We start from the raw sequence: 12,041 nt of genomic DNA on the forward strand, positions 1-12,041 counted from the left end.
CTGTTTCTCTGGGGGCTCCATCAGCAGTTTCTTCTCTCGGTGGCCTTTGTGGAAACGCTGCTGAGAGCTTGAGTGTCCCGTGTCGCAGAGGGGCAGGGGCTGGCGGAGAGGAGGGCTCACTTGTCAACACTTTCCTGGAAAGGGGACACAGGCAATTTGAGAGGGTATCTCTTTTATCTTTCTGCCTCTATGCAGCCGTGGAAAATAGATTTTAAATATCTCCACATTGCTTTAAGCTCTCTGATGTAGTTTTCCATTGTATTTTTTTAAAACATGGGCCAAAAGCTAACAGTTTTTCCCATGGGAAGAAGCCTGGAGGCCTCTTAGGTTCCTTTTGGAGTCCCAGCTTTCCTGCTTTCCGGACCTAGGTTCTCATGATTCTGGGCTAGAAGCAGTTGCCGCCAACATTGCCAAGTAATTAAAATACTTATTCATTTCATTATAAATTCAAAAATGACTGAATAGGTTATTTGCCCTCATTTTAATCCATTATCAGTGGCCATCCAGCAGCTGCCGTTTGGCACCTTCAGCCCTTCCCTTCATTTTGAAGACAATGCTTCCCTTGCTGTGGTTGAGTCCATGAAACCCGTGTGAACCTGGGGTCCTCAAGGCACCGGGGGACGTGCACAGCAGCGCCCAGAGGCACTGCCAGGATCGCCTCCTGCTGACTGCACCCTCCCCTTCAGCCCCTCCAGCATGTGGTCTGGGGCCCTAGGTATCGACATACACTCTTTCTGGTTGTAAATGTGGAAATACCCAGGAGTCTTTGCAGCTTAAACTCCATTGAGCCTGAAGTGAGCACGAGAATCCAATCAGCCCGCAAAAATGTTTACCAGCTCACAAACCTTTCATTGGCCTTTCCCACAATTATTGATTTCCCAATGAAAAGGCATTTGATGACAGGTTGAGTGCTATAAAAAGGCCCGGCAGTGCCCTGAGCCTGGAAAGGCACCCAGAGTGCTGTCTCTGTGGCAGCCTTCTGGGTGACTGGCTCTTGCAAGAGGGTCCAGAGTTGACCACCTCAGAGTCCCTTCCTCTGCTCCTGGCTGACCTAGCCACTGAGGCTTCCCCACCCAGTTTCAAATCATTTTTGAAAACATTTGCCCAAATGCTTCCTTGCTTCAATTTTTCCTTTTTTTTTTTTTTTAACACTTTCATCTGTTTAGCATGAAAACTACTACTAGTTTGTCGGTTACACAGATACTATGTGCCTTGGCTGTAGGCCATCGTGCAGTTCCTGGGTCCTGAGTAGGAGCTAGAATTGTGGCAAGGGGAGGCCAGGAGCCTGACCCAGGTACTGTTCCCTGCAAAACAGGCTTTTCTGCGAGGAAGGGTGCCACTGCCTCAGAATTCAAGGTCTCAAGTCTCAGCTAGAAATGGAGCTCTTCCTAGTGCCAAGCTACAAAGGAAAATCACTCCTTGGCCCACTGGCTGCTCCTGTCAAAAACTAGGGGGAGGAAGGGGTCCTGGTATGACCTCAGAAGCCAGGAATACTGGCCCAAGTGGCAGGGATGATGGCACAAACACATGCTTCTCCAGCTTACCTACTGGAGGGCCACCCCTTGGTAAGAGAGAGAGACACATTTCTCCAGAATTCGAGGGGCATAGCTTTAAGCACTCTGCCTGTAGGGCCATATTTCTTTGAAGAGGCACATTTTGCCTTCAAAGGTCATGTGAATATTTCTTCCTACTCATAAAATGTGAAAGTTCATTTAAATACAAATTGAATACTTTCTCTGGTCTTGAGTAAAATTTTGTCTATATTTGATGACTTTAATCCCCAGGAAGCTCGAACCTGCTTAAGAAGTGCCAATCACCTTTACAGTCAGGAGAACTGGTCTGATGTCTGCCCATCACAAGATTTCTGAGACTGGGAACCTTCTTAACTGTGTGAATCCTCAGTTTCGTCATATGTAAGGTAAGATTAATAATATCTCCATGCTTATACTGTAGGATTATCTACAAAATTTTGTGTCAGGCTACTACCTGGCATAGTAAGGTACCCAAATAAATGGTACTTTCGTGTGAATGAATATGCATGTGTTGTGACTCAGGTTTGAAGGGAAAACCAAAGATCATTCCATCTACTGAGAGAACCTCTTAAACATTTTGGCTTAGAGGCTATCCAGTTCTCCCATACCTTCAAAAGGTATCCTATATTATAGCAGATCCATTAGAAAAGGTAGTTGCATTAGAAAGCATGTCTACTTTGAATGAACCTCTCCCCTGGCCTTAGCTCTACTCTTTTGGTGGAATTTACAAATATTGCAATTTAACCAACCACTGAATGTGAACTTACAACTAGCTTTTTAATGCACATAGTTCAAAGAACAAAAGTTATGAAAATTTGATGCCCAAGGCTTACATTCTGCATTTTGGAGAAGCAAATCTAAAAACGGCAAATTCTTAATTTAAATATCCCTAAAGGCTTAAGAATATATCATATTGGAGAATGTGATCTGGAGCCAGTGAATCAGGATGAAGTGACCCCTGCAGGCATTCCAGCACTGACACTCCAGTGGACAGATTTAACAGTCCCACAGATTGCTAAATAGTCTCCCAAAAGCTTGCTGAGCACTGGAAATAATACATGGCCAACTCAGAAAACTCTGTTTTTTGGTATTCGGGGAAAGATAATAAGGGACGGACAGGATGTATGGAGAAGAGTACTGCCAGCTACAACTGAGCAAGATCGGTAAATTCTGACTCCAAAAAGCAACTATAAACGTGAACAAAATTGACAAAAAAAAAAAAATGTCTCCACACTCCACAAAGTGACCAAACGCACACAACAATATGCTTGCAAACCTGCTGAACTTTGGACAAGGATAGTGCAAATCTATGGCATTCCTGCCTGGGGCTGCTCCCCACACATGCCCCCGCCCCAAGTTTGCTCAGCACCGGAGCAGGACAGGTGCTCAGGGCCGACAGTTTTGCTGCTGGGTCACAGTCTCAGGTGCCTTACTTGATTTGGTGGATGGGCACGGAAAGCAAGGCTCTGCCAGCCTCAGATTGTGGTCGTGTCTGTAGCAAGAGCGTTCCTGGCTGAGGCAGTGTATGTGAGCGGCAGGGACCACAAAGTGCCCAGGCTACCCCCATACTCCTCTCTGACCTTGCAGGCAAAATGCTGGGTCAGACCTGAAAACAGCCTGAAAAATCAAATGTTCTCCTCTAGCCACACACGGATTCATCAGCCAAAGATAGAAGCCTTACCGGCTCCACGTGTGGGGCAATCTTGGTCCAGTCAATGGATAACCATGAAGCTATGCAGACGCTGGGGCAGCTCCAGGGGAGGCATGCTTAAAAGCCAAAACAAGAAAATAATTTAAGAACCTAGTAGAACCATCAGAGACTAAACACTGTAGGAGATAACACATTTCACATCGAACCCAGGTGAGTTACTAACAAAAACGCAAACAACAACAGAAAACCACCTTGGGTGGGGGTGGGACAGAAATCCAGAGCTGCTACAGGATATTCTCTAAAACATTCAGTTTTCATGAGAAATTATGAGCTAGGCAAAGAAACAGGAAAATGTGATCTATACTCAGGAATAAAAGGCATCAAAGGAGACTGTTTGTATGTCTCCCCAGATGTTGGATTTAGCCAACAAAGGATTCAAACAGCTACTATAAATGTGTTAGGATACCTAACAGAAACCATGTTTAAAGAATTAAAGTATGACAACAGCAAATCAACAAATAGGGGTTCTCAATAAGAGATAGGAGTTATGAGAAAAAGCAAACTCAATTTTTATGCTGGAGCTGAAATGGACAATAACTAAATGGAAAAATTCCCCAGAAGAATTCGACCTCAGATTCAAGATGGCAGATGGAGGAAAAAAAGTAATCTTGAAGATAGGGGAATAGACATTACCTAATTTGAAGAACAGAGAGGAAAAGAGAATGAAAGAAAAATGAAGAGAGCCTCAGAAATTTGTGGGACAACATCAAATGTACAACATGTACGTAATGACAGTCACAGAGGAAAGGGGAGTCACAGAGAAAAAGGATTTGAAGAAATAATGGCTGAAAATGTCCCATACCTGATAAAACACATCAATCTACGCATCCAAGAAGCTCAGCGAATCCTAAGTGAGATATATACAAAAGGATCTACCCCTAAAGGTCTATGTCATAGGCATGTTCAACTAAAACAAAGAGAAAATCTTGAAAATAACAAGGAAAAGCTGAATATCCAAAAGATTGAAGCAGTGGAGGCCAAAAGGTGGTGGGATGACATAGTCAACATGCTGAAAGGGAAATAAAACTGCAAACAAGAATTCCACATACAGAAAACTCACACTAAAATTCACTCTTCAAAAGGGAAGGTGAAAGACATTACCAGGTAAACAGAGAGAATTCATTGCTCGTGGACTTGCCCTACAAGAAACCCCACAGGAATTCCTTCAGGTGAAAAGAATATGACTCCAGACAGTAACAAATATACAGGGAGCAGTGAAGAATGCTGAAAATAGTAAATATGTAGATTAATATTGAAAAGGTTAGTTAAAAAATATGTAAGTGTATTTTTTCTCATTTCTTAACATCTCTAAAACATACAAAGTTGTATAAGCCAATAAGTGTAACATTTTATTGTTGGGTTTAGAATATATATATATATATATTTTTTATGTATATATGTATTTTTAAAAAGCATATATAATAATAATACAAGGGGAGAGAATGAAGCCATATTGGAGTGAAGACTTTTTATTTGATCATATTTAAGTTAGTATTAATGTGACATAGACTTGATAGGTTAACATGCATGTTGTAAGAGCAACCACTAAGAAAATAATTTTAAAATAGCATAAAAAAATGAAGATGAAAATTAAAACGGCACCCTATGATAGTTATTTGACCAAAAAAAATAAAAGGAGGGGCCTGTACCAAGGAACAGAGGAATGAGAAGGACAGGAGACATGTACAAAACAATAACAAAATGCAAAATGGTGAATGTAATTCAAACCTATCAACGTTTCCATTAAATGTAAACACATATGCTCACAGAAGGTAGTAACAATTACCATAATGATAGCTAATATGCATCAAGAGCTTACTATGTGCAGGTCGTATATCAGTACATTGGGACATTTTTTCTCTTTTAATCCTCAAAATAGCCCAATGGGGTGGGTTTTATTTCCATTTTGGACATAAGGAAGCCAAGGAAAATTGGAATTGAAGAACTTGCTGAGGGACAACAGAACAAGAAAAGTATGGGGCCTCTTGGAAGCAAAATGACTCCAATAGTGTGAAAACCCTCAGTTCAGTGCAAACATGTGGTAGGAGAAGACTTGGAAAGGGAGAAGCAGTGCAGCATGTCCTTAAAAGCTTTCCATGAATTAACCCACCTGGTCGTCACAGCAAGCTTTCCAGGCAAGTGGTACTATTATCTTGCTTCACAGATGAAGAAACTGAGGCACAGAGAAATGAGCTTGCCAAGGTCACACAATGAGAGGATGAGGATTCAAACTGTCATCTAGCTGCAGAGCCCGTGTGCATATTATGTTGCCTCTCACCAAGTCCTGATATCCCTCCACCCCAGTTCATTAGTTAAATCACAGAAAAAATGGGGAGGAAATAGAATGTTCAGGTAGCTCAGAAAAGGATGGAAACCTGGGATGCAGTGGGACGGGGTGAACCAGTCCTTCCTGCTTTACCTTCCTGATGTGGGAGAGACTTATGAACAAATTACACGTTTTAGATCATTCATTCATTTATCTATTTATTCATTCATTCATAAATAACTACTCTCAAGCTTCCTTCTTGCTAACTGGAAAGGGGGCGTAGGCATTACAAAACAACTATTATTTTAATGAGCACCTCATATAATCCTCACAGAATCAGGTGTTACTATTACCATTTTGTTGAAGAAGCTTGAGGCTCTGCAAAATCCATTCCCGATTATCATAAAACTTGTATGTGGTGCAGCCAAGAAGTGAGGCCAGAACTGGAGCCAGGAACTGACTCCAATGTCCACATACTTACCCCTTTCCCCAGGGAAAGGGGGAGGCAATAAGAGGGGGAGGGAGCTTGGGGTCAGACTGATCTTCAGGATTGCCTGTGCTCTACACATGCATTTTCATCACCTTGATCTTAGGCAGCCACTGGTGAACCATCAGCAAGAAGAGAACTCAACAGAAAACAAACCCATTGTTTTTCATTTATTTTTTTATTTGAACATCAAATAGGTTGAGAAAATTGTTTACAGGTGCTTGAGCATCCCACTGGACTCTTTACTTTTTAGAGGTGCAAAAGAGGTTTACAAATGTGTTTCATTAAAGCAAAGCAGAGTCACATCAGTAATAGTAGGCATAAGCAAAAGGGCATATTAATCCAAACACACTTTGGCACGTGAGCCTTTTCCCGTAACACAAGAGCTTCACACTGAAGAATATGTAGTGCACAAAAAGCATTGTTTATCAACTGTGAATATAAACTGTCATAATGTCATTTATTAATTCAAGTCTCCATGACCAATGACCTCTTTGTGAATTCAAAGGGGTCCGTGACTCAGGTACCTGCTCACGGGGCTGTGTGCTATTTGCAAGGTGCACAGCTCTGTACAAAACACACTGAAGATGGGTGTGGAACATGGCAGCATTGACACAGTTAAAAAGTTCAGGCACATTTGGATGCAAAAAAAAAAAAAATACTAGAAATTTTTCTTCAATCTCTGAAAGACAGTGCAAAATTGAAGTGCTGTAATAGAGGCAGCAGTTGCTTAGAAAACAATTTTAAATTACTTAGAAAGAGGCCACACTTGCTTTAATCCAAATGGAAAGGAAATGCAGTTAGAAAACAGAGGTATCACACTAATGAAAAGATGTAGATTTAGGACCACAGTTAAATTCATTTGCTCTCATTGAAGTAAGTTTTCAGGGGTTCACCTAGTAAGAGTGCAGTGTAATCTGGGTCATCCTACCAAGACCTGCACCAAGGGAATAATGGTTGCTCACAAACTGCTGTGTGACTCTATCTGCCTTTCAAATAACTAGTTTGCTGCAGCAGATTTGCCTGTGAAGATTAGACGTTGCTATGGTCCTACTGCTCATTCCCAGTATCCACAATCCATCCGAGAGATGGGAATTATGAATAGCAAGGTGTTTGGAATTTAGGATACTCTAAATCAATGGCCATTTCAGTGTAACAGGTTTTAATGCAAGAACACTTTAATGTGATCTCAAGTAAATTAAGTCCCTTATTTGTTCAGCTCCCCAAAAGTCATGGGATATGGCATGATTAAACATACTTGCAGTTAATAGGGAGCTCTAATAAATGACTGCACTTCCTTAAGGACTGGATTCTTGCACCCTATATAGTGTCTTCTCTTTGGATGAACTAGCCTTTCTGATTGTTGCATGACAGAATTACAGTCATTACTGCAATCCTGGAGCTAGGCGATGGCTAAAAGGAACACAGACTACTAACTATTCCCTGGACTGTACTGCCAATGGCATTTGTTCTTCCTTACAACTCAAGCTGCCATCATAGCAATGGCTGTCAGATAATGCTAGTTATTTGTGGCTTGCAGGGTGTCAGTAGCATACTCCAGGCGCCAGTATTGAACTGTCTCAAAATACTTCCATGACTCTCATTTCTGTATTCCCCACTCTACAAATTTCTGAACCCACCTCCCCACCCTGCCTTAAAGCCCCAGGTTGATCATGTCTTTCAAACTGTAAATTGCCTCAGAGTGGGAGTGGGGTTGGGGCGCAGGGAATACAGCATGCTTCTGCACCCAACAGCCACATAAGCTGCAAAGTATTAGCTGTCCATTAGTGGCACTTGAAACAAGAAAAAAAAAAGAGATTTCTAAAATTCTTTGAGACCCCTGGGCTACCATTCCAACCATCTGGTATTCCCTGCCCATTTCAAATGTAGTAGTTTCTTAACATGAATATGAACACGTTAGATGAATAATGTAAAACCCTCCACTGTATTATTGTTTGGATTTAGCTGGTATTACATCATCTATAGTCCTAGAATTTTTTTTTTTGTTTTTATTTTTATAAAAGAAAATCTAAGTATAAACATTAAAAAGAACCCACTGACCCATCAGGTACTGTCCAAAAATATTACTACTGATATTTTGGTAAAGCAAAATTAGCTGCCCTGAATTATTTTCCTTTTCAGGCATAATCTCTGCTACATAAGATTGTCTATCATTCAGTATCCAACAATAGGCATCTGGATTAGTGCTATTTTGTCTACTGTGGATATAAAAGTTGATATGAAATGTGATCTTCATTTAAATGAATAATCACCAGGCTTTAGGCATCATTGACTACACATACGTGACAAGGTAGCTATACAAAAAAACTAAATATTTGTTGTTGGTTTTGTGTGTTAACCCAGTAAAATTAAATCCAGAACGGAATTACATTCAATTGTCTGATAAACAAGCATTGCAATTTCAAAAAATATATATTATACTTTATAAGGTGATTCTTAAACAAAAACAAAACCAAAATTATGTTCTAAACACATTCTTAACAGCAGATACATAAAACTGCCCCCAAATTTAGATGCACATACATGAAAAGTTTTGTTTCATTTTTGGCCCTCCCAGGTTCCCAGTCCTTCGGTGACCCCTTCTTACTGGGTAATCAGTGATAAAGGAAATCTGCTTTTTGAAATATTCCAAGAGAAGCCCTAGAAACTTAGCTGGGTTGTTGGCTAACACACCTCTCAGTGGGATTCAGATGACAGACACTGAGGTCACCAGAAGAAACCAAGCAAACTCCTTTTAGCTGAAAAGAGGAAATAACCCATCACTGCTTTAGAGATGGAAGGCCCGGCCCTCCCGGGAAGGCTGTCCTGTGCCTGGAGTGAGCCTGTCTTGTTTAGCCTAGAGGTCAAATGATCCCCGTGACCCAATTCTCATGTTGCTCTCCTGGCTTGAGAAGTTCCATGAAATGAGGTCTGGGGGAATTTTTTTTGCCTCAAAGCCAAGCCCTGACTTTTGGATAAGCTCTGAACCACAGGCGTGAGTAGTCTGACCAGGCTCCAGGCAACGTGAGCAGGGAGCCTCCTCTTTGCTGGACCCCGACCTTGCAGTTTTATTGAGTTTCTGACCTGCTTCCCTCCTTGTTCTCTGGTACCAGTGCTAATCATACACATATATGACTTAAGACCAGTGCCCAAAGGCTAACAGTGTCACCGGGTGCCCACGCATTGAAACCGCCCTTAGTCGCAGGCTGGACACTACACGTGATTTAAGCCACCTTCCGTGCTGGTTGCAAACCAGGAAGAGCCATGTAAGCGCCCTCTGCTGGTAAGCGTGAGACTACACCAGAATAGGTCCTGAAGTCGATTTACTGCAAGTCCTTGTGGGAAAGAGCTTTCTTTTATAAAATGAAACAAAAACAAATAGCAAGAATTTAACTCTCACAGGGAAACTGGTAGATGTGGAGGTGACTTAACTGGGATCGACCTGCAGTTTTACATCGGTCCATGGGAACCAAGAATTAGCTCCCAAAGGCCAGAGGGAGAACATTCTGCAAATCTCAAGGTGCAGTTATATTAAGATGACAGGTTTATTTGACAATTGGAGGACCCTCCTTCCCTGTGTGCATCTTATATTCCCCTTGGGAAAATGAAGAGACAATCACCGAATATGCTGGGGCAGCCATGCATCAGTGCAAAAGCTTTAAGGAATTACTTTAATAAAATGACATACTACTATAGGAATACAAGAGGAAGCTATAATGGGCCCTTGACCTACCTTTCTCCAAGTCAGCAATTAAAGCAGCCACTTTCAATTCTTCCCTGTGGATTATTCTTAGATTCTCTAAAAAGTGCTTCACAGAGGTGAAATGTCCACTCTCCAGGCCTGGGTCTCAACAAGTAGCTTTAAATGCCCATCTGAGCCCCAGGTTATTGACTGAGTTCAATCATGAAAAGCTAGTGATACAGAGCTCTTACAGAGAATTTAGCCCTGGAATCCCTTTGGCTGTTCCCAAAAGAAAGTGTGCCACTAAGAACTGAGCAAGCAAACGAACGGCCACTCAGCAGAAAGCCATAGTGGTGGATGCATGCTGGAGTGTGTGCGGGAGCAGAATTCTGCAACAGTGAAGCATGATGTGGGTAAAATGTGCAGAGATTCTCGGAACCTCGGGGGAAGCAGGGAGCTCTCAGATTGTGGTGGGGAAACCCTCTGCCTCTTCAGTGATATAATATGTTTGCAAGGAATGTGATGAAGCCGAGCCTGTGGCAGCCAGCTGGCTCTGGGGCATCTCCTCCATGGGGGCACCCCCGCGGCTGGCTGGGGTGTGCAGGCGGTGGGCATCCAGCATCTCCAGCAGCAGGTCATAGAGGGGCACCACGTTCTTGCACTTCATGTTGTACAGATGCTCCATGCCTTTGTTACTGTGGGTGGGAAGACAGAGAGGACCACTTTAGACCATCGCAAGCCTCAGAACTGCTGAAACACCCAGAAAGGGGAAGTAAAAAATAACTCCGGAGACACTTGTATGCTAGTTTCTCTTCCTGTTAAGTCATTTTAGGATTTGCTCTGCAGGTGACTTTCCTCCACTGACCCCAGGGAGGCCCTATTCCCCTCTATCACCATTCCATCTAAAAAGAGAGCAGGGGAAATGAAGAGACAATTCCCGAATATGCTGGGGCAGCCATCAGGAGGAAGTGTTATACCGCCAAGTAGGAGGAAGTTTCTTAAATGTGTAAAATGGTTCAAGATGATCCCTTGCTTAAAACTGTCCAGCTGATTCCCAGTGAACTCAGAATAAAACTTAAATTTCTTTCCACAGTATCGACAAGGTCCAATGACTGCGGCCTCCACCTGCTGCTCAGAGTTCCTCCTGCCTCTGCTCCCACTCAGTCTTTAGCCACACTGGTTTTTGTGCTGTCCCTTGACGAAACTGAGCTTCTACTTAAGGACTCAGGGCATGTGTACTTGCGGTTACCTCTACCTGATGCACTTCCCCCCAATTTTCAAATGCCACCTCCTCTGAAGGATCTTTTGCTACCACAGTGACAGTGACCTCAAGCTCCTGCAGCTTCATTCAGCACGACTTCATTTTCCTCCCAGCTCTTGTGACAACCTGAAATCCTTCTGTGTATGTAGGTTTATTATTCACGTGCATGCATGCACATACTGACACACTTGGTATGAGGTCCCTTACCTGCAGGTCTACAGCAGTGCCAAGAACATGGTAAATGCTCAGAAAATATGGGGTAAATGGATAAAGATAAATGTAGACAAATGGCATTTCTCCTCTTACTACTTTTCTTCCCTGTCCTCTACCAGCCACACCCACCAGACCACCAAGGGAAAAAAAATAGAACAACTATTATTTAGCTTGGACTTTTTTTAAGAAGCATTATGCATTATGAGTAGACTGGACCAAGAGAATATTCTGGAAAATATTTGCATCTTTAGTAGGGGAAAAGTCAGCACAAGTTGGAGATACTGTGAAAGCACAGCATCAGAACTATTCAGGAATTACAACACAAGGACCTAATTTACATTTTTAAGGGCTGTTTTGGTTTTTTAAATTGAAAATACTGTTAAAGTTAAATGTCCCCTAGATCTGACACTGTCTGGCTGATGCAACCTAATGAATCACATTTATAGTCAGATGAAATCTGTGTTAAATACTCTGAGTAACAACATATGGCTGGGGTCAAGCTTAATAACACAGAGTTCTAGGAGTTAGACTGGTTGTAATGAGGCACCAAAATATTGTGTGTGTGTGTGTGTGTGTGTGTGTGTGTGTGTGTATGTATGAGAGAGAGAGAAAGAAAATGCTCAAAGCTTTCAATAGAATAGCAACTTCTCTCCAGCTCTTCACACAGTTCAACCAGAAATTCTAGACAGCTCCTTTCTGCTGCTGCCTTCAACCATATGTTGCCAGTGAAACTAGCAAGACCTGTAAATTTGGTGCAAATATATTTGATATTAACTAATTAGCCTTGCTAATGTTGACAAGCAGTTACTAGATTTGAGAATTCAGCAATTCCTACCAACAAACAAAAACCTTATCTGCAATACAGGGTTTTTACAATATCTTTGAAATT

At 42.0% G+C, this 12,041-nt stretch overlaps 1 protein-coding gene and 1 long non-coding RNA gene across 4 annotated transcripts in view; one reads left to right on the plus strand and one right to left on the minus strand.

Moving 5' to 3' along the window:
- The first annotated feature begins 485 nt into the window (after nucleotides 1-485).
- Nucleotides 486-6,081, plus strand: LOC130679713 (uncharacterized). Its single transcript, XR_008992725.1, has 3 exons — nucleotides 486-715; nucleotides 1,785-1,918; nucleotides 5,161-6,081. It is a non-coding gene; the product is annotated as an uncharacterized LOC130679713 (long non-coding RNA).
- Nucleotides 6,082-6,155: 74 nt separating this feature from the next.
- ESR1 (estrogen receptor 1) overlaps nucleotides 6,156-12,041 on the minus strand; it is a 319,262-nt gene continuing 313,376 nt past the window's right edge. For all 3 annotated transcript variants that reach the window (XM_036911872.2, XM_057489098.1, XM_036911871.2), the window contains exon 9: nucleotides 6,156-10,373. In XM_036911872.2, coding sequence (XP_036767767.1) covers nucleotides 10,139-10,373 — 235 coding nt within the window. In that variant the 3' untranslated portion in view covers nucleotides 6,156-10,138. The remainder of the gene's footprint in view (nucleotides 10,374-12,041) is intronic.

This window comes from Manis pentadactyla, chromosome 12 (genome assembly GCF_030020395.1).
Source record: "Manis pentadactyla isolate mManPen7 chromosome 12, mManPen7.hap1, whole genome shotgun sequence".
NCBI lineage: Eukaryota > Metazoa > Chordata > Mammalia > Pholidota > Manidae > Manis > Manis pentadactyla.